The sequence below is a fragment of the Dasypus novemcinctus genome, chromosome 16, assembly GCF_030445035.2.
Source record: "Dasypus novemcinctus isolate mDasNov1 chromosome 16, mDasNov1.1.hap2, whole genome shotgun sequence".
Lineage (NCBI taxonomy): Eukaryota > Metazoa > Chordata > Mammalia > Cingulata > Dasypodidae > Dasypus > Dasypus novemcinctus.
Window position 1 is genome coordinate 14817919 of NC_080688.1, and position 23680 is coordinate 14841598.

General features: G+C 41.9%; 1 protein-coding gene across 1 annotated transcript in view; it reads left to right on the forward strand.

The window, feature by feature from the left end:
- LOC101435655 (L-amino-acid oxidase-like) overlaps positions 1–19503 on the forward strand; it is a 40007-nt gene extending 20504 nt beyond the window's left edge. Inside the window, exons 4-5 of the mRNA XM_071208387.1 lie at positions 16901–17034; positions 18672–19503. Of these exons, the coding sequence (XP_071064488.1) occupies positions 16901–17034; positions 18672–19503 (966 nt within the window). The remainder of the gene's footprint in view (positions 1–16900; positions 17035–18671) is intronic.
- The last annotated feature ends 4177 nt before the right edge of the window (positions 19504–23680 follow it).

The window sequence follows — 23680 nt, forward strand, 5'->3', positions numbered from 1 at the left end:
GATAAAGTTTCTAGGGAACATTTGGGCTTTTCGTTGTTCTCAGGAGGGAGTCTTTGTTCTGGATAGCAGAATCCGTAGGTGGGGTTCCTCCAGCAGCCACCTTGTGGGTTTCTGATGTCCACGTGGACTCTCTGTCAGGTTCCAGATCAGTCTATTCCCTATCTTTTTAGCCTGCTTCACTTGTAATGTGTATTCTAGATTCTGGTTCTTTGCTTGCTTATTCTAATTCTGTCATACTAGTGTGACCTTACATATTTGTCCTTTTGTGTCTGACTTCTTTCACTCAACCTGATGTCTTCAGGGTTCTTTCATGTTGTCATATGTATCAGAATGTTACACCTTTTTATGGCTGGATAATATTCCATTGTGGGCATTTACCACATTTTGTTTATCCATTCATTGATTGATTGGCTCTTGGATTGCATCCATCTTTCAACAGATGTGAATAACACAAATGTACATGTTTGTTTGAAACACTGCTTTCAATTATTTTGGGTATATACCTAAAGTGGAATTGCCAGGTCATATGGTAAATACATACTTAACTCTCTGAGAAACTGCCAAACTGTCTTCCCACCAGCATTGAATGACTCTTCCTGCATCTTCATAACTTCTTTAATACTCGTATTTTTCTGTTTAACAGTAGCTTCTAGATGATATAAAATGGTATAATATTGTAGTTTTGATTTGCATTTCTCTAATGGTTAATAATGTTCAGGATCTTCTCGTGTGCTTTATGGCCATTTGTATATCATCTTTGGAAAAATGTCTATTCAACTATTTACCCATTTTCAATTGGGTTGCTTTTCTTTGTTGATAATTTAAAGGATTTTTTTATATATTCTAAATATTAAACACATGAGATATGTGATTTCCAAACATTTTCTCCCATTGTATAAGTTGTCATTGTACTTTCATTATAAAGTCCACTGAGATGCAAAACTGTTAAATTTTGATGCGGTCCCATTTATCTATTTTTTTTCTTTTGTTATTTGGACTTTAGATGTAAAGTCTATGAAACCGTTGACTAACACAAGGTCCTGAAGATGCTTCCCTATGTTTTCTTCTAGGAGTTTTATAGTCCTCATTCTTATATTTAGGTATTTGGTCAATTTTAAGTTGACTTTTATATATGCATGTGGTAGTGTTGTTGAATTTGAGAGAGGTTTAATTATTTGCATATAGAGAGGCCAGGAATCAGGAATGATTTTGAGAAGGAAAAATGGTTTATTGATGGCTGGCCGGATCGGGAGTTTTTTGTTTTAATCCAGAGCCTGGAACAAAATTTTTGAGTTCTTTTTATACAGAGGAAAGGCTAAAAGGTCTTTTGTTTCTGTTTTTAATAGGCTTGAATTAGCATATATATCTTCTACATCTTAGGTAGGCTTTTAGCATGGACTTCAGGCATTCTAGATAAGCTTTTAGCATATTTGTTTTGCATTTCCCCTGAATACTTCAAGTTTATAGACGTTGCATTGTTAAACTGTTTCCTGGGACTGGAGTCCTTGCCATGGTTACTAAGGGCAGGACTGCAGCCTTTTATCCCTGCACACTCTCAAGTTACAGATAGTTTAGGTTATTTTTGAAGAGACAAAGAGCCTTCCACCCATAGCCCACATTATTTCCCACTTTTGCCAAAGTTTAACTTGTTAAGCTTTGGCATAATTATTGTTGGAGCTATGATGTGGATGGCTGTTTGTTGCTTTGATTGATTATTAATCTTTACTGTAGCCCTCAGGACTGTTTTTAGAAGTTTAGAAGTTTTTATTTTGGACAGCAGAATTTTGGCGCGGGGGCCCCCTGCAGTTATTCTGGGCCTACAGGTGTCATGTGGATTTTTAGGCAGGTTTTAGATCTATGTATTAATTTGTTTTATCTTTAAATAAGAGTTTACACTTTTAAATTAAAAGGGATGCTGAAGGGAGATGATTTTTTTTTTTTTTTGTAACTGCTTTCTGCTGGATAAGGGCTGTAATTATTGCTTAATAAGGTGTAAAATTCTTATTTTATTTTAACTGGAGGAAGATGGATTCGGCATTTTGTAGGAAGTTGGATGAAGTTTTTATATGGTTAATAAGATGTTTACTCTGAAAGAAATGAACTTAATTAAAAATTTGGAATACCTGTTTTTAAAACAGGACATTGGATTACAGAGGTAGACAAGGTTAGGTGCTTATAAAGATGGCACTCTTTTTTAAAAGCTGGTGGGAATAGCATATGTATATATTTTTTTAAGTTATTTATTTTTAGAGAGAAATTGCAGCAGACACTTACCTTTGTCTGAAGATACATTTTAATCTGTTTAATGATTGGCATTTATTTACTTCGTTAGATGCTCTTGGTGAGCTAGCACTTCTTGGGCAGCTGGCTTTATTTAGGATTAGAATACTAAGTTGGAAATTCTTTTAGTTTTTAGCTGTGGGAGTGATTAGAACTACAGAAAAAGGTTTTTTACACTTTGGTTTTAATTGTACAATTTTTAGCAATTTTGACTTGTTTAATAGGTGACTTACTATTAGCAAGGAAGCTTTACTTTTGCTACACAGTAGAGACAGTAGAATATAGTAAGTTGACTGAGCTTGGCTGAGACTGCTACCTCACTTTACAGACATGTTTATTAACTGTTTAGAAAATGAATTTACTAGGAATTTAACATGTTTAATATATTCTGGCACTTGATTTAAAATAGAAAAGATAACGTTATAATTACTAAGCATATATTTAGTACAGGATAACAGTACAGCACTTAATATTAATTAATGTATTACTTAATGCATAAAGATTTAGAGTTGCAATTATTAGTTTTAAGTTTCAGGTTTGTAATACTTTCCATGTTATTTTTTCATGAGAGCAGGCTATAATGACAATTGTGTTTAAGTTTTATTTACAGTATTTTGGTATTATGGCTTTACTTATCATGTTTTTTACACAGTGAGCAAGTGGCAGCATTGTTGATTCTAGAGAGATTTTTTAGTATTTTACTAGTTTGGTGCATAGTGCTTTTTGGCACTATGGAATAGTGCCAGTTTGGAGGTGATGTCTATTGTATACTTGGTTGTACCGAGTTATTATTGGCTGCTGCAGGAGCTTGAAACTGCAACGTAGTTTCCATTGACTTTAGGAGCAGAACTAGAGGCTGATACAGCAAATATTTTAATTGAGGGGTTAGTGACTAACTTAGGCAATAACTCACATGGAGAGGCAAAATGCAATGTATACAAGGCCTGGTTTGAATGCACAAAAGTGTTTGATAATGTTAAAGTTTATTTCTTGTTTTTATATACATTTTTTAAACAATTTAATGCCACACATTATATATTAAATGACTGTTTACTTACACAATTTTACTATGAAGATAATGGTAGGTATTTTACTTTAGTAACAGGGAAAAAATTATTTTTTATTGTTAAAATGAAAACAGAATATTTCTAATAGAATTAAGACAACTTTTTATTACTATTTACTTACATATGTACTTTGTGGTGGCCTTTAGACAGATTTTATTATTACGCCAAAGTTATTTTTTTGCAACTAATACTAATTTAAGTTTTAGTTAACAATGACTTTTAGAACTAGAACTATTTGAACATTTTTAGTTTGGAAGATGTTTTATAAACTCTTTATAATTGATTATAACTACATTGACTAGCTACTTTATGTTTAAATAAATTTATTTAATTTCAATTACTAACTAAAGAAATTTACTCTATTTAAGAGAGCATATTTACAATTTTTTCTTTGGCTTAATTTTACTAATGTGAACTTATAATTTTTATTACTTTAAAGATTTTGTACATATAGTGTTAATTTAGTTTCTAAATTAGCTATGGGAGATTATACTCAAGTTAAATAAAATTGAAACGATTATAGTTTATTTCAGGAATGTTTTTCTTTTTTCTTACAGGAAGCTAAAAACTTTTTTCCTTTCTTTAAGTTATGAAAAAGAATAATTTAAAGCATACTGATTATCAGGTTTTAAAACACATTACACAATTACTTAATTTGTTTAATTATAACCTAGGAAAGATTTTTCTGTAGTTTTTATGGACTTTTCTTTACTTACTGAAATTTGTTAATAGAGCCACTAATTACTTTTATTTTGTTGGGAAGAAATTTTTTGGAAGAAAATAAGGCTCACCAGATTGTGGAGAAGAAGAAAATAATTTATTCTTAATTGTGCAATAAGAGGCGCAGAGCCAGATATGGCTGGCGCCTCGAACAAAGAAAAATGACACAATTTACACTCTTAGGCCTAGCATTCAAGCTCTTCCTCTGTTTTTTTTTTTTTAATAGATTGGATACGTTAGAAGTTATAGCTTATTTGAGAAGATTTAACATTCTCTTGCAAAAGTTTGTGATTTAACTGCTTCCTTTATTACATTTCAATCATTTTAGCTTTTACTTGCTCTCTTTTGTTAAATAAGGAATAGAATTTAGTGCTGAAATGGCACTGACCTAGCTACTTTTTGGTCATTCTTTTATTGCCCATAGGATTGGCTTAAGCTGGTTTTTTCTACTGCTGTTCAACTCGGGAGTGGGAGACTGAGGCAGCAGGCTGCCAGGTTACACTAATTAACTTTTTTTTTCTTTATGTGAAAATTAATTTTTGTTTTTTACATTTTATGGTTGACAAAAGGTTTACACTGGGAAATTACAGGGCAAACTGATTTTTAATTTCCTAGCCTAGTAGATAGGTTTAATTTGCTACACCTAGTTTTGCCTTTAAAGCTCTTGCAAAGAGGAGGCCCTTTTTTAATTGTTTTTATGATTAGATTTTTATATGATTTTTTCATCTTGCTTAGTTTAATTTGGGCTTTAAGAATATTTATTTACATATATAACTGCGTATTTAATTTTCAAATTATTAAAAATTAAATATGTTTTTAATAATTTGAATTGAGCTTCTTTAAGAATTTTTATTTGTTAATTTGATATTAATCTGATGTATGAAGATACGCACTGAGCAAATGGGCAGATACAAAGAGACAAATAACTTGTTGATGTTACTTATAATTTGCATTATTTTATATACTATTTAGCTTAATTTGGGGTTTAGAAATATATATTACTTCTATAACAGCATATTTAACAATTTGAGCAAATAGGCAGACATGAATATTTTGACACAAAAATGTAACTTTAGTTACTTTAAAAAACAAGTGTGACTGCAAAACATTTTAAAGACTTTTGAAACTTTTTTTAATTTGCACTATGACTGCAGTTTTATACAAGATTTTTTTTTATTTAATGGATTGTAACTTGTGCGCAAGTCCAGTTTATTGAGGAAGTACAGTGGGTTATATAGGAGATGCGGGGGGGGAAGGGGGAAGCGACTAGGCAGGAGCCTGCTATCTGAGCTTCTAGGACAGCTGTTTGAGGGGATAGGCCAACATTTGCCCCTTCTAATTTATTGATTTGAAGGAACGAAAGAATGAGGGCTTTGGATTCTTTGGTTTTGGCGGTGGTGTTGGCGCCGGCTGGGGAGGGGAACGGGGTTGGCTGTTAAGGTGGGAAACGCGCGGGCCGGGGGTGCAATGGGATGTGTCGCAGGGTTTTTAGGTGTTGGGTTGTTCTTGATTTCTTCTTGGGGCGGGCTGAGCAGGGCTCGTTGGGGGGGCCGTCTTCGGTAGCGAGCTGATGGTACTGGACGCGCACGAAGGACGTGAGGATTGCGTTGGTTTGGTCCTTGGCGAGCTGGATGATCTTTTTGACAGCCCAGGGCCCTACGGTAAGAGCTAGGAAAATCATTATTAGTGGGCCTAGGAAGGGGAGGAGGTATGGGAGAAGGGTGTGGAATACTCCGGAAGCATAGTTTGCTGCTTCACGCTCTTTTTGGCGCTGCTCTAGTCCTTCTCGGACCTTTCTTAGGCTGTCCTCAGCGAGGCCAGTAGAGTTGGCATATATACAGCACTCTTCTCCAAGGGCGGCACAGAGGCCTCCCTCTTTGAGGAGGAGAAGGCCAAGGCCCCGGTGGTTTTGGAGAACTACTTCAGAAAGGGAATTGAGAGAGTTTTTAAGATGAGAGATGGCGGTTTGGAGGTGGGAGATATCACTGTCGACAGCTTGCCTGAGGGAGGAAAGGGAAGAGGATTGTGTGGAAAGAGCGGCGATCCCCGTGCCTGCTCCGGCGAGACTTAGAAGGGTAGCAACTGTGAGGATGGTGAGGGGTTCTCTTCTCTGGAGGTGAGCAGGGAATTTTTGACTCTGAAGGGCGGAGAAGAATCCTTCATCGCTGTGGAAAAGGACTCGAGGGGCTAGAAGAATGAGCAGACAGGTTTCATTGGTAGCGTTGAGGGTGGCGACATTGAGGCAGGGGGTTAGTCCGGTGGAGGTATAAAGCCATTGGGAGGTGTTATGGGGGATTAAGAATTTGGTGGAAGCACTGGGAGAAGAGTAGTTGGAGCAAGCATCTAGGAGGGGATGGGAACCTTGGCGAGAATGAACACAGCGCCCTGTGGAGGAAACAGATTGAAAGGTTAAGGGGATAGAAGAGGTGTTCCAAATGCATTCAGCAGGATTATGTTCAGAGGATTCGCTGAAGGCGAGGTTGGTGGCGACAGGCTCGTATAGAGGAAGAGAGGGGGAGAGACAGAGCCAACAATTCGCAGTGAGGTTGGGGTGGGAGATATTCAGAGAGGTGTATGAGGCTTTGATTAGGTTGATGAGAGGGCTGGAGTACCGAGTAGGCGATAAGCGAGGCTTGGAGTAGTGGGAGCCAAGAGGGGTAGCTGTGAGGGAGGTGCTGGACGAGGGAGAGGGCGAGGCGGAGTGGGGCGGAGAGGGAGGCCGTGCCTGTGGAGGATTGGGAACTTGATTTGGGCCCACTGGGGTGGAAAGGGTGGGAATTGAACATTTTTGTACAATGAAGAAGGCACCGTAGTGGCAGCCGCTCATGTAAAGTCGGGCTCCCCAGGTGCGACCGTCTAGCCAGGCTTCATCTTCAGGGTTTTTGACAGTGAGCGTAATGCTGCTCCAGTAGGGTTTGCTGTTCTTCTCACGCTTAAAGGAAAGGGAGAGGTAGGGGTCCCTATTGGGAGCTCCCGGCCACCCGTAGGCCATGGTTTCGCACCCCCAGGAGGGGCAGTAATAGTGTGCAGGGTCATAGCAGCCTTTGGCCGAGGAAGGGCAAATGTAGAAGCCTGAGACTGCTTTATTATAGGGGCCGTTAAGGCCTGTAAGTGAGCTGTACCAGCACCAGTGAGTCGTGTGTGTGATGTCTCAAAGGGAGCCACCACCGGTGACAGGAAGATTGGCGAGGTTGCATATGTGCACTGTGAAGGAAGGCGCACTTGCAGTGATATTTTCAGTGAGGAGCTCTTCCTGCTGCCAGAGGTACAACGTCCAGTTGAAGGGTTGGTGCGAGGGGTTGGAGAAGGTAGGCGGGAGAAGAGGAATGAGGAGGAGAAGGACTGGATACAGGCGAGCTTCAGCCTTCTGCTCTATTGCCATTGCTTTCTTCTTGTACAGGTGGAGTAGGTTCGTCCGCTGGGGGTGGGCTCTCTGGTGTTTGATCAATGACCGGCCGGACGAGGGGTCCTGGGATCCAAAGAGGCTGTGGCTCGGAATCTGGAAAGACACAAGCAAAACCTCTCCCTTGGGCAAGGAGGGGGGCTGGCCCCTGCCAAGTGTTAGTTTTGGGGTCTTTCCAGCGAACTAGAGGGGCTTGGGTGGGGCGGTATGAGGGGCCCCAGTGCTTATGGACGGGAGATAGCCCCTTCTCATCAAAAGAGAGGAGATTAAGATGGATAAGGCAGGAAGTGATGACGTCTCCTGGTGTCTTTAAGGGATTTTCCTGTCTTTCTTTGTGGATCAAGAGCTTGAGTTGCTGGTTGACATGCTCGACGATGCCTTGTCCTTGCGGGTTGTGTGGGATGCCGAAGTGATGGGTGATCTTGTAGAGCTGCAGGAAGGCCACGAAGGCAGCACTTCGGTAGGCAGGGCCATTGTCTGTTTTGAGGTCCCAGGGCACTCCCATGAAGAGAATGGCTTGGCGCAGAGCTCGGATGGCGTGCTTTGCTGTTTCTCCAGGCAAGGGCACGGCGTAGCACATGTGCGAGAATGTGTCAACAGCGACGTGCACGAATTTGAGCCGTCTGAAGGAATTGACATGCGTGACATCCATTTGCCATCTGGAGTTGGGGCGGAGGCCGCGGGGGTTGACTCCTTGCGGCTGAAGAGGCCCGAGGGGCAGGAGAGGAGCACAGGTGCGGCAGGAGCGTACTAGATGCTTACAAGTCTCTATAGGCAGGTCTGGAAAGAGCCGGTGAATGGAGTGCGCAGAGAAGTGGAACTGCGCATGCAGAAGTTTGGCTTGGTTGATAGTATCTCCAGGGTTGGGAGGCTGAGGCGCCGTGTGGCTGGCGAGAGCGGCAGCGGTGGAAGGTTTTACGGCTTAGTCGGCCGCTTCATTTCCGGCGGTCAGTGGGCCTGGGAGGCCAGAGTGGCTTCTGATGTGTGAGATGAACCAAGGATGACATCTAGATTCTAGTTGACACTGAAGGAACTCAAGCGCCTTGTCGATGGGCGAGTCTGTTGGGAAAAAGGTGGCGAGAGGCAGGGCGCGACATACTTGTAGGGTGTACAAACTGTCTGTGAAGATGTTCAAGGGTTGGTCCGCATACGCGTGTAATGCAACAGCAACAGCGAGCAATTCTCTTACTTGGAGAATGCATTGGCGAACAGAAGAGTCTGTGGCTTCCCAGATGAGGGAGTGTAAATGATGGCAGCGTAGCTGGTCTTGGAGGCGTCAGTGAAGATGGTGACAGCATGAGGAATAGGCTTCCGTGCAGGAAGCGGATGGAAGCAAGGGGAGAAGGGCAGTTGAGTGATGTCCTGCAGGAGCCGGTGATGCGGGTAATGGTTGTCAAAGGAACCTCTGAACACTTCTGCGAGGACTTGCATGTCTGCATCATGCTGGAGCAAGTTGGTGGTGGCCCTGGCTTTGAAGGGCCAGATTATTCGAGCGGGTTGGACGCCATAGGTATGCATACTTTGGTAGACCAGGTCGGTGGCAAGAGTGATCCATGCTCGAGTAACTGGGCAGATCTTTGGAAGCTTGCTCTTCGCCCTGTGAAACCAAAGTAATGGCCCGTCTTGCCAGAGGAGTCCGGTGGCTGTTCCTCGCGTGGGAAGGACAAGAGCTTGAATGGATTTGCTAGGATCATGGCGCTCGAGTCTACAGGTTTTGAGCGCTTCATTAACAGCTTGTACAGCTGCTCGGGCCGCCAGGGTGATGACGATTTTCTGGGCAATGGCTTCTGGAGGCTGGCCCTTACTCTGCAGGAGCGAGAAGAGGGGTTGGAGCTGGGCGGTGGTGATGGGGAGCGCAGACCGCAGCCAGTTGATTTGCCCGCAGTAACTAAAATGTTTTTAATGCTTTAGCACTATTTTTTATTTTAGAACTTTATATTTTACTTTGAATTTAGCAGAATTTTGGATAAGAAACAAGATTAATCTTATATATATTTATTGAGGCTATTCGAAGCCTCAAGGAGGCAGACTGGTTTTTCTCATGAATTGCCACTCTTAGGAGCACTGACTGTTAGGGCAGAAGACTTTTTCCTCCTTTTTTTTTTTTTTTTTTTGATTTTGGAGATAATAAAACTTTAGTGGTTGTTTAACTTTATTTTATCAGGCAGCAAGTTATTTAGTTTATACTTGAATTCATGAGAGAAAGGGTTACTAATACTAGGACAGGAGACAGTGATGTTTTAGTTTTTTTTTGGCTTGTAGGGGCAGAAGCTATTATGAAAAAAACTATAGGCAAAGGCAAGGGGTGAGGTTAGGCTTGAAGTAACCATAAACAAAGGAAAGATTAGTTTAGAATTTATACTTAAATAATAGTTTTAGGCTAAATTCACTTAGCTATAATTTTAGTTATTATTTTTCTGCTGTTTTATAATATATATGCATTTATAAATGATTTTAACTCTTAGTTACAGTTTTTATTAAATTTTAAAAACTTGTTAATTTTATAACACTTTTAAACACTTTTTATGTGACTTATAATATATTAAATGAATTTAACTATCATTTTAATTTTTCTTTTAAGGTAAAAGAATAAACTCGCAGTTAGTTTGAAATAAAAAGCTACTTTTCAGGATTTATTTTTAGAACATAATGTTTTTTAAAAGAGATAAGACTTTGTTTTTAAACACTGAGGAAATGATGAGGTTAAAGCACAAGAAGCTATTTTGATAAAACAGATTTTTTTTGTATATTGATTTTATTTAATTTTAATTATAAAAATTTTTTTCCACAAACCTACACTTTTAGTATTCATTTAGGTTTTGTTCCACACTTGACTCTTTCCAATAATCAATTATTTTATCTTAGGACAAAATCATTTTCTGTTTCCTTAACAATAAAAACATATTTTATATATCCTATATACTAAGTTACCAGGCAAATTTTTTACAATATATAATTCCCATTAATACTAAACAAGCTTGTTAAAATAATGAACTTTTTTTTACTTTAAATACTTAGTAGCATGTAATATTAGAAATAGTTTTTTGGAAGCAATTTCGCAGGGGAGGCTGGCTGCTAAAGAAAAGTTTTTTTGTTATAAAATTACTTTTTATTATTGTTATTAATTCAGTTTTTGTTTAATAATGACTTTTTGCAATTAGCCATTTAAATACCTTAATTTAAACAATGCTTTGTTAAACTTTTATAATTATTTATACTTTTAAGACAAATTTTACTTTCACAGAACATATTCTCTTACTTAAAGTTACTACAATATCTTTTAAGAACCTGGGCAGAATGCAAACATATTTTGGCTTTGACACTCTAGGGAGGGAACTTTACTGCATTTATTTTGATTCTGCTTTTTACTCCCCTCACTTCCACCCCACCCCCGCCCCTTCCAGGCAGTTGGGTGCACAACAATCAAATAGGAAAGTGGCTTATGAATAGAAGGGGCAAGCTGCTCTTTTTTTTCTAGCTTTTGGTTAAAATGGGCAGACAGAACCTACTTAAATTCGGCAGCTCTTTTAGGGACTCAGCCACTCTGACTGGGACAGCCCTAACAAATTTGGGTGTGTGGCGAGGACACAGATGGCCTCCAAGCCCCGGCAAAGGGCCAGACCAGAGACAAGACAGCAGAGTATGCACAAACATCTAGACTCTGCAAACATCCAGGCTTTTCAGTTTTGCTCCGTAATTATTTCATCTCTTTGCTAATGGCAAGGGAGGGCTCCAGCTTTACTCAATTCTACTTTACATAAAGACACAACTCTAACACTAGCACTGAGCTGACACAGACAGAAGCACAAAGGTTACTAATTTGACCCACAAGTTTTATATATATTTTTTCAGCATGGCTGCCCCTACAGCCATCACAAACCTTAGAACACTTAACATTTGGTATAAAGCGAATTCATTTATAATTTAGCACCATAACAAAAGATTTCAGCTAGACTTTTTTTACTGTTTAACTTTATACCCAGACCAAGCTCCACTAGAAAAGCTGATTCATTTTCCTGTAACTAAGTTGGTTTTTTTTTTTTTAATATTAGACTAATTTCTAGGACATTAGGACTTGAACCTATAAACAACCCTTTTTATTAAAATCAAGCCTCCACTCCTTTAGTGGATATAAGACCAGTACCAGATTTTAACATACAGTTAGACAAACCTAAAACACCAGGGCTTTTTCCTGGTTTTTCTCCTGGATATTAGGACTCAAACCTATTAATAGCCTTTCCTATTAAAATTAAGCCTCCACTCCTTTACTGGGTATAAGACTAGTACTAGATTCTAACATGCAGTTAGACAAACCTAAAACACCAGGGGATTTTCCTGGTTTTTCTCCTTATTCCAGACTTAAGAGAGAACGGCTTTCCCCCAATTTTCTGTGGCTGCTAGGGTTCTCTCGGGAGGTGATCTGCCTCTCCTTCCTACCAATTAAAGCTAGGGCTTTCCAGACTGTGCTCACCCAGGGAGTTTTACATTCTTTCATGTTTGGAGTTCTTTTTCGTTTCCAGAATCTTTTTCTTCAGACCTTCCATTACCCTCGATTTTGTCGGGAAGATTCTGGTAGAGCTCACATCTTTTCTGGATTAAATTTAATCGAGGGACACCCAGATTTGGGGTTCACCCGAGTCCTCTCGACTTCCTCGGGGATTTGGAAGGGGCAGCAAAATGCTATTGTCTCTGGCCTTCATTTGCGATCCCTTCATGGACTGAAAATGTTGTAGAATTTGAGAGAGGTTTAATTATTTGCATATAGAGAGGCCAGGAATCAGGAATGATTTTGAGAAGGAAAAATGGTTTATTGATGGCTGGCTGGACTCTGGAGTTTTTTGTTTTAATCCCAAGCCTGGAACAAGATTTTTGAGTTCTTTTTATACAGAGGAAAGGCTAAAAGGTCCTTTTGTTTCCGTTTTTAATAGGCTTGAATTAGCATATATACCTTCTACATCTTAGGTAAGCTTTTAGCATGGACTTCAGGCATTCTAGATAAGCTTTCAGCATATTTTGTTTACATTTCCCCTGAATATTTAAAGTTTATAGACGTTGAATTGTTAAACTGTATCCTGGGACTGGAGTCCTTGCCATGGTTACTAAGGGCAGGACTGCAGCCTTTTATCACTGCACACTCACAAGTTACAGATAGTTTAGGTTATCTCTGAAGAGACAAAGAGCCTTCCACCCATAGCCCACATTAGTAGGAGTCCACTTTCATTCTTTTGCAAATGAGTGGAGATCCAGTTTTCCTAGCACATTTTTTAAAGATACTACTCTTTCCCAGTTGAGTGGTTTTTGCCCCCTTGTCAAAATTCAATAAGTGAAAGGATTGATTTCTGAACCCTCATTTTGATACCAGGGTCAGTCTATTCTTGTGCCAGTACCAGGCTATTTTAATTGCAGTGGCTTTGTAATAAGTTTTATAACTGGAAAATGTTCATCCTCCAACTTTGTTCCTCTTTTTCAGGATGGCTTTGGCTATTTAGGGCCCCTCACCCTACCATATAAATATGATGATTGGCTTTTCCATTTCTGTAAAGAAGGTTGTTGGAATTTTTAGTGGGATTGGTTTGAGTATATTGCTTTCAGTAGAATTGCCATCTTAACAATATTTAGACTTCCATTCCATGAGCATGGCATGTCCTTCCATTTGTTTAGGTTATATTTAACTCATTTTAGCAATGCATTTCAGATTTCTGTATACAAGTTCTTTACATCTCTGGTTAGATTTATTCCTTCATATTTGATTCTTTTAGTTGCTATTGTAAATGGAATTTTTTCTTGATTTATTCTTCCAATTGTTCATTAATACGGTGTGGAAACACCACTGAGTTTTATGTGTTCATCTTATACCCCGCCACTTTGCTGAATTTGTTTATTAACTCTAATAGCTTTGTTGTGGATTTTTCAGAATTTTCTGGATGTAGAATCATGCCATCTACAAATAGGGAAACTTTTATTTCTTTCTTTCCAATTTGGATGTGCTCTGTTTCTTTTTCTTGCTTAATTTTTCTAGTTAGAACTTCCAGTACAATGTTGAATAAGAGTAGTGAAAGTGAGCATCCTTGTCTTGCTCCTGGTCTTAGAGCAAATCTCTCAGTTTTTCACCATTAAATATAATCTTAGCAGTGGGTTTTTTTGCATATCCCCTTTATCATGATGAGCAAGGTTACTTCTATTCCTAATTTTATAAGTGTTTTAATCAAGAAGGGTGGTGAATTTTCTCAAGTGACTTTTCTACATCAATTGAGATGACCATGTGTGTGGATTGTTTTGGGGGTTTTTTCCTTTATTCTGTTAAAGTGGTATATTACATTAATTGACTTTCTTATGTTGAACCACCCTTGCAGACCTGGGATAAATCCCACTTAATTATGGTGTATGACTCTTTTTTTTTAAGAGTTTTTCTCCCCTTCCCCTCCCCCACCATTGTCTGCTCTCTGTGTTCATTGGCTGTATGTTCTGTGTCCACTTGCATTGTCAGGTGGCACCGGGAAATGGCATCTCTTTTTTGTGTGTCATCTTGCCATGCCAGCTCTCTGTATGCGCAATGCCACTCCTGAATGGGCTGTGCTTTTTTCATGCAGGGTGGCTCTCCTTGTGCAGCACACTCCTTGCACATGGGGCACCCCTACGCGGAGGCACCCCTGTGTGGCACAGCACTCCTTGCGTGGCAGTGCTGTGCGTGGGCCCACTTACCATATGGATCAGGAGGCCCTGGGAATCAAACCCTGCACCCTCCATATGACAGGCGGATGCTTATCAGTTGAGCCATGTCTACTTCCCTCTGACTCTTTTAAAGTACATTCAATTTGCTGGTATTTGTTGAGGATTTTTGCATCTATAGTCATTAGTGTTATTGATCAGTCATTTCATTCCTTGTGGTATCTTTATCTGGTCTTGACATGAAGATTTGGTTGGCCTTGGGGGATGAATTAAGAGGTCACATTGTCAACCAGTCTGGGGGCTCTTAATGCCCAGCACAGTCATTCCAAAAAGGGGATCTATCTGGTTGGGTGTATCTAATGTTTCCTGTCAGTGCCAAGACTGCAAGTGAAAGGGATATGGCTACTACAGGAATACCTGTTTGGGAACAAAGTGGGGGGTGGGCATGGACCCAGAATTTATTCTGATTGGTTTCCTTTGCTCTGTGGTGGTATACAAAGGAATTGTGTTCAAGATAGGAGTACATAGTGCAAAATAGGGTAAATAGGAGATAAAAGGAAATCATGGAAAAAATAAAATAAAAATTTAAAAATTTATAAAAAGGAAATCATGATGAAGATAGGATATTTTGGGGGTGGAGATTGGGAGTTGGAAGGGGTATAGGATGAATAAGAGAATAGACTGAAAATAAGATAAGGAAATTCAGGCATGTCTTCAAAGGATATCCCTTAGTGTTTGATTCTGAGAATGCAAATATGTCAGGGAGATCCTAAATAGGATTATAGGTCCCTGATAAACAGTAGTTGTTTACCAACTTAAGGAAAGTGATAATAAAAGATTTTAAAATTAAATATAGGAGGTAAAATTTTTGTTTTTTAAAAAGGAAATAAAAACTTAGTTCTTTTTAAAGTGAGACGACATCCTCTTAAACAAAAAAAGGATGATAAAGTCAATATAAGAATCAATGAAGCTGTTCTGATATGACATAGAATCTTTGCCTTCTAGGAATGTTACTCAGATAGTTAAGCAAAAGCTTTTATAACCTCTCACTAAAAGCAGCCAATAATCCAAAAAAAAATTTTACAATTTTAATAGAGAGAAATGCAAATTCTAATTTTACATGAAAATATTGTCTTATACGAAATCCCTTTAAAAAAATCTTATAAATAAGCCTTTCAAATCTTACCATTGAACATGACAAATAAAATTCCCTTCTCCACATCCTCTACAACTTTTTATATTCCTTTGTGTTTTTCCTACACTTTTCCTATTTCTCATTCTGCAACATCCAGTCCATTTACTTTAGGACAAAACTACACTTTTTCCTTAACAAAACTCATCCTGTAATCCTTACATACTTAAATTACGAAAATGACCTTAGAAATCGTCTTCAAGTCAACATTGTACAAAACACAATAATTCTTGAAATAAAGCTTGTCAGAATAATATCTCAATTTGGTTAAACACAGATTTATATTTTTCATCATTTTAAACTTCTAATAGATACATTGCTAGTTTATTTCATCAGCAAATCTGTATAAATTTAGGAAGAACATACCCAAGTATATTGCGACCTATTACCATGTGAAATTGGTTATATTGCACTTAATGTTGATAACTCAGAAGACATAGTTACTTTTTATTTGATTAACAATAGTCAGCTAGTCCTGTTTGACAAAGGTTTACCTAGATTAAGTATGCCTGAATTTTTAAAACATTTGGATTTAGTTATCAGAATTTTAGTTCTTGGCAGATGGGACAAGTTGAACTTCTTTGTTTAATATGAGATGTAAAGCTTTTCCATTTTAATCTGTAGAGGAGACTTTTAAGGTTTTCTTTGCCCTGACATGTAATCTTGTAAAAACTTTGCCCTGTTTCCCAGCCTTATTTGACTTTCAGATTTATCATGGAAAGAGATTTTTTGTAGGTCCCTTTCCAGGTCTGACCAGCTTTTGCCATCCAGGATTTAGCATCAGAATTCTGACCAACACATGCACAAGCTGATAAAGGTCAGATAAACCTGGATCATAGGCACCCAAAAGAATTCTAAATTCTCCCATGAATATTTGGGGAATTCTTTAATTATACCTCTTCATTTAGTTTAGGCCCAAGGTTTAAGTGCTCTGGTGGATGGCAGGTTTCCCTAGAAGTCTTAATCTTTTTGGAGCCAGGACTAAATCATCTTTCCTCGGGGCACCAAGAGGAATCAGTTAGACACCAGTGGGGAAGGGCTGGGTAAAGAAGATGAAGGTGCAGCAGCTTTGGCTTGCTATGCAGTTCAGTACCCTTTGTTCTGTTTTTGCTGTTCTTATGTCCCGCTCCCTCCCCTCCCACATTTTCCCACAATAACAACATCCTCCATTAGTGTGGTCCATGTGTCACAACTGATGAACACGCCTTGGAGCATTGCCACTAAGCGATGATTGTGGTGTACATGCAGTTTATGCTCTCTCCCGCACATTTCTTACCAGATGTACAGTGACGTGTATCTGTCATTGCAATGTCATTCAGGACAATTCCCGAGTCCTGAAAATGCCCGAAAATTACCCCTCTTCCTCCCTCTCCCCCCTCAGAGCCTCCAGTGGTCATGGCCTCCACAGCCCTGATAACAGCTCTGAGCACAGTTCTCAGAGCTCTGTGCCCAGCTGAGTGTGCCCTTGTCCTGCCATTCCACCCTGATCCTTTCTGGTGCTTGCGGTCTCTGGCCCTCAGCTCCACAGACACCCTGACCCTCCTTCTCTCCCTTTGCATGCGGCTGTAGGAGTTCCTGATCAAGGTGGGGAACCTGAGCCGCGGGGCCGTGCAGATGATTGGAGACCTGATGAATGTCGATCTTGGCTACTGCGAGGCCTTCATGGAGAGCCTGCGTAGGATCATCTCCTTCTACAACGAAATGTAGGGATTGGGGTGGGGAGTGGGAGAATGGGCATGGGTGTGTGGGTTACTAACCAGAAGAGTGGTGGAAGAACTTGTTAGAGCAGGTGAGGATCCCCAACGGAACAGATAAGGGAGCAAGGGGTGAAAGCAGGTGTTTTAAAGCTCTGGAAGTCCCATCCCTCAGAGTTTCTGACTCTGGAGATCTGGACTGGGCCTGAGGTTCCCAAGTGATGCACATAGTACTGGTCTAGGAACCCCACTTTAAGAACCACTGGCTAAGGAGCAATCGTGCCAGAAGGTTACAGATGTTGTAGGATGATGTCCACAGCTCAAGCTTGAGGCTTTCAGCACAGAAAGATGCACTAGGGAGGCTGGATCTGGACCCACAGCCACCAGCCTACTGGCATCTAGCCATCCACTCTGAGGCTGCAAAGGTGAAATAAAATGGAGTATGTGCTCTCTGGTTCCGTGAGACCCCACTCAGACTAACAAGGCTGTGGATATCGACAGGAGGGCAGGCTGTGGTTGCTGGAGAGCCAAGCAGACTCAGATATTTGAGCTTCCAAACCTCTTCTTTCCCCAGTAGTGTCTTCTCTGCCAACCCCCCAACTTAGGTAGTCTGGGCAAATCAGTTTAAATTCAAGCCAAGGCCTGCTTGAAGGAAGGATGGAAGGGCAGGGGACTCCCTAGACAGACCAGGGCTGGGGGCTAACCCTGGACCTCGTAAGTGGGAAGCTGGTACTCAACTACTAACCACACCGGCTCCCCTGAGTCAACTGCTGAGCCATGTCGGCTCCAAATAGGTTACCCGGAGTCAACTACCAAGCCACATAGGTTACCATGAATCAACTACTGAGCCACATCAGCTCCCCTGAGTCAACTAACAGGCCACATAGCTTACCCTGAGTCAACTGTTAGCCACATCGGCTCCCCTGCATCAACTGCTGAACCACATCAGCTCTCCTGAGTCAACTATTAGCCGCATAGGCTCCGCTGATTCAACTTCTGAGCCACACAGGTTACTCTGAGTCAACTACTGAGCCACATCGGCTCCCCTGACATTTTTTACTGTGTTGTTTTTGTTGTTTTTGGGAAGCATGGGGAATCAAACCTGGGACCTCCTGTGAGAGAAGCAGGCGCTCAACTTCTTGAGCCACATCTGCTCCTGAATGGGGAATTTTAGTGGCTCTACACCTTCATGCATAGAGAGCCCACCCTGTGCTGGGCTCATACAAAGGGCATTGTGTAGAAGGGGCTGAGAGTGACTGCAAGGGTCGTATGTCTTTGTCAGCCCTGTGACTAAGAATCCTGGCCATGACATGGGGCTTTGGAGCACTGTGTGGAGATGGCCACCCAAAGGGGCAAGAGGGAAGTGGCTGGATGCCAGACCACTGTGCATCCTCTAAATCTTATACCCAGCCGGGGCCAGACCTGCCCACAGGGGAGGCCTTTGTCTGACCTGTCAGCCTGAAGGTGCCCCTTTCACTAGCTCCTTGTAGCTAATGGTCATTTGGCCTTGCCTGTTTTCCTTCTTCCAACTGCTCATCTCTCTAGCCCTGGGCCCAAGCAAGTCCTTTAAAGGACTCAGCCCATGTCCAGCCCAAATGGCCTTGCCAATCAGCTCACTTCCCTCTTTCTTGCCTATTCATCCTCAGCTTTGATGAAATTACCGGAGGCTTTGACCAGCTCCCCATTGCCCTGCACGACTCCCTCTTGCCAAGGTCTGTCCAGCTCCACTCACCAGTCGAGGAGGTGGAGGTGTCAGGTGACCACGTTCGTATCAGTTACCGGACACCCAACCCTCCGCGGCCAAGAGCACTGCTGACTGCGGACTATGTCGTCGTGGCCACCACGAGCAGGGCGGCCCGGTTGCTCCGCTTCCAGCCACCCCTCTCCCCAAGCAAAGAGGATGCACTGCGTATTGTCCACTACCACAGTGCTGCCAAGGTGGCCCTGGCCTGCACACAGAGATTCTGGGAGCATGATGGCATCTTTGGTGGCTACTCCACCACAGACCGGCCTTCCCGCTTCATCATCTATCCCAGCCACATCTTCCCTAATGGCACAGGGGTCCTCTTGGCCTCTTTCACCCTGGACGATGACAGCTCAATCTTCACTGCCATGGACCCTGCCCGAGTGGTGGATGTCGTCCTGGATGACCTGGCTGCCATCCACAACCGGCCCAAGGAGGAGCTCCGGGCCCTGTGCCCCTACTCCAAGGTCAAGGACTGGAGCCAGGACCCCTATTCCATTGGCGCCTTTGTCTCCTTCACCCCCTACCAATACGTGGACTATGTTCCGGAACTCTGCCAACCTCAAGGGCGGATCTACTTCGACGGCGAGCACACGTCCCTGCCCCTCGGCTGGATTGACACAGCCATCAAGTCAGGCCTCAGGGCCGCCCAGGACATCCAGGAGGCTGTGAACTTGGCTTCCTCAAAGGGCCCCAGAGACCCAGAAGGGTCCCACCCCAAAACTGAGCTGTAGGCAGCATCAGGGCGCACAGGAATTGGTCTACTGGGAGAAGTCTAAAAACCTAGTACCTTGTGATAAAATAAAAACGCTTTATGCAAGAGGCTGTATTGGCTCTTCATCTCGTGGCTATATTGAACGATTCATGCACACAGCAGAATCTCATTGAGAAAGCAGAATGGAGCTCCTCTGAGGGAGTGGGAACATGGAGACTAGTGAGGAGATGTTCCAACTGACTGACGTTAAGTTCCCCTTTTACATGGGAGAGTCTTACAAAGTTGGGGGGGGAGGGGCAGATATAAGCTGATTACTATGGTGTGCTTGTCCCATCTGATGAGCTATCTCTATTGACCCCAAAACAGTTTATTAGCAGGTGTTGCTTATCACCAACCCTGTACCATGTGTTCCTTTTCTTAGGCAAGCCCTTCTAAAGAGGGTGTGTTAGCCAAAAGGGGTGCCAATGCAAAGTACCAGGACTCTGTTGGCTGTTATAAAGGGTATTTATTTGGGGTGGAAGCTTACAGTCACAAGGCCTAAAGAGTCCAGCTCAAGATTAGTTCCTCACCAAACTCTGTTGCTACAATGCCAGATGGCGTGCCATGTCTGTGAGGGTTCAGCCTTCCTCTTTCCCCTAAGACTCAATGGGCCCAGCTTCTTCTGATCTGAGCTGCAGGCTGGAAGGCTTATTTCTTCCTAGGCTTAGCTGCTCTGGTCCCTTCACAAGGTCAGCTATAGACTGTCGTGCTCATCCCGGCACCACAGGATCAAAGTTCATTCCTCTTCTGTGTTTGTGGTGCTCTTTCTATTCCTCTGTGTGTCTTTTTTTTTTCTTCTTTTTATTTCTTCCCCTCTCCCCCATTGTCTGCTCTGTGTCCATTCACTGTGTGTTCTTCTTTCTCTGTGGTATTTTCATTAGGCCGCTCCAGGAACCCATCCTGGGAACTTCTAGAGTGGGAGGAGGTGATCATTCACTTGCTCCACCTCACCTCCCTAGTTCACTGCATCTCATGTTGTCTCTTCTCTGTGTCTTTTTTTCATTGTGTCAGTTTGCAGCATCAGCTCTTCTTGTGGAAGGCAGCACCACTCCTGGGTGGTCTAACCTCCTGCACCGGGGGGCACTCCTTGTGTGGGGGGCCATTCCTTGCATGGGGGGCACCCAGTGCAGGGTGACACTCCTTGCATGTGGCAGCACTCCACATGGGCCAGCTCACCACATGGGCCAGGAGGCCCTGGATATTGAACCCTGGACCTTCTACATGATAGGTGTAAGCTCTATCCGTTGAACCACATCCAATTCCCCCTCTGTGTGTATCTTATTCTGGGTTCTCCTTGAATGACTGTCTGTCTATATAGCTCTCAAGTGGGGAGTGGAACACACTGAGTCACCCTAATCACGTGGAAGAATCAAAACCCTACTCTTGATTCAATAAAGTAAGTGAAACTTCTGAATTTAATACACTCAAAGGGCTATCACACCCAGAGGAACAGACCTGTTTACAAACATAATGAATATCTCTTTTGGGAATTCATAAATAATATAAAACTCCCCCAGAGGGTTTCCCCCGGCAAGGGCCCATGCAGGTGGCCATTTTGTTTTCCTTAACACCAGCTGTATCTCCACCTGTGCCCAAAGATTGGACTAGAAGAAGCTAAATAAGTAACAGAGTAACTCTACTGTTTGGCTAAGTGGCTATTAAATCCTACCCCTGGCACTGTAGACAGTCTTAACAAGAACCACAATGCATGACGTAGGCATTATTTTTTTTTTAAAGATTTATTTATTTCTCTCCCCCCCACCCCACCCTAGTTGTCTGTTCTCTGTGTTTATTTGCTGCATCTTGTTTTGTCCGCTTCTGTTGTTGTCAGCAGCACAGGAATCCGTATTTCTTTTTGCTGCATCATCTTGTGTCATTTCTCCATGTGGGAGATGCCATTCTTAGGCAGGCTGCACTTTCTTTCTCGCTGGGAAGCTCTGCTTACGCGGCACACTCTTTGCGCGTGGGGCTCCGCTACGCGGGGGACACCCCTGTGTGACAGAGTACTCTGTGCGCGCATGAGCACTGGCATGGGCCAGCTCCAAACGGGTCAAGGAGACCCTGGGTTTGAACCATGGGCCTCCCGTGTGGTAGACGGATGCCCTAACCACTGGCCCAAGTCCGCCGCCTGATGTAGTCATTAAAGCAATAAAGCATTCATGATTTAAGGCCATCACTCAGTACTGTATCTGCCTTCTGGGAAGCATGCAGATAACCACAGAGCTGAGTGCTGAGGCCTAAAGAGGAAGGGCCCTGACTTCAAGAGCCTTATCTTGGGCCCTCCACTCCTCTGTTATTTCATCTGAGTCTAACCCTAGCATTCCTCTCCCCCTCCACCTCCCTTGACTGTGAATTCTAAGAGAAGTTGGGGATTTAGGTACTTCAAGAGAGGCAAGTGTGTATGTGTGAGCAGCAAGGCAAGACGCTGGATGCTGTTGCATGTTATCACAACAACCCAGATATACACATTCTAGTAGGAAAGACTCCATTTTACAGGGGAGAAAAACTGATTCTCAAAGAGGTTAAAATAACTTGCCTGAGATAGAGGGATTGAGAGGTGATAGCTAAGGTGTGGGGAGTTTTTTTGTTGGAGTAATGAAAATGCTATAATATTGATCATGGTGATGAACACACAATTCTATAATTATACCAAAAGCCACTGAATGTCCACTGCAGGTTGATGCTCTGAGAATATACCTCAATAAAATTTCTTAAAAAAAAAAATTAATGGGGAACAGTTATGGTTCAAGCTGTGAGTGCCTGCTTCCCACATGGGAGGTCCCCAATTCAGTTCCCAGTGTCTCCTAATTAATAAAAAAAAACTAACAAACAACAAGTAAACAAACAATAAAACCAATTTAGGGGAGCCTATGTGGCTTGGGGATTGAGCACTGGCTTCCCACATAGGAGGTCCAGGCCTTAATCCCTGGTTCTGGTATTTCAAAAAAAAAAAAAAAAATCCTCTTACTTCTTGTATGCCCAATGGCTCTGTTGTATTATTTTCTATGTTCCTCAAACAATCAACAATTAACTTCGGAGACATTCAGCAATGGATATATGTAATGCTCGTATAAATAAAAGTCGCCAGAATGCACAAGGCCAAGGCCACATGGCTGCCCCTAACTTTTTCCCTGTATCTTTCTTGCCTGGCAACCCTGAGGTTAAAGAAGCAGAGAGATGGAGTAGATATTGATGAGATCTTTCAAGAGACAGACAGAGAGATGGCAGGGCATATAGATAGATGAGTTCTAGAGGGGTCCATTATTTGGCATTCACCTAGCCTGAATTTTGTCCCTATGGGACTCCTTTGGGTTTGAGCAATCACCCAAGGGCCACTGGAAGGGGCCAATGGGCTCTACGTTGAGCAGACAGTTTACTACCATGGGGTAACAAGAGCCCAAAGGAAGTCCCTCTCAATTAGAAGCAGAGTGAGCATCAACATCCCAAAATCCTCAAGATTGGGGAAAGAACAATGGACTAAAGTAGACTTGTTGTTAGTCTACTATAGACTCATTCTATATTATTCTAGCAATGGAAGAACTTTTATCTTTGATATAAAAGCAGGGACCACCAGAGGTTCTGAGGGTAGGGAGAGGGAAGAATAAGTGTAATATGGGAGCATTTTGGGGACACTGGAGTTGTCCTTCATGACACTGCAGTGACGGATACAGGTAATTGTATATTTTGTCATAACTTACAAAATTGTGGGGGATAGAGTGTAAATTATGAACTGTTACCCATGGTTAGTAACGAAGCTACAAATATATGTGTTCATCAATTTCAACAAATGTACCACACTAATGAGGGATGTTGTTGTGGGAATATGCAGGGGAAGGAATGGGGCATATGGGAATCCCTTATATTTTTGATGTAACATTTATGTAATCTAAAGCGTCTTTTAAAATTAAAAACAAAAAACAAAAAACCAGCTCAGTCGGTGTCATTCTCTTCAGATCCTGAAGACTGGACAAAACAACATACTATCCAGGAACTGCACTCTGTCAAGGTCTGGAATTTCATCCTATTGCAAATGAACAAGCTCGCCTGGTACAGTTTCATGGACGTGGGCAGAAGACAGACACGAGGCCCCTGCATTAGAGACAAAAGTCTTTATTACTCATAACTAGCAATCAGCATGAGCACCCATGCCCCTAAGT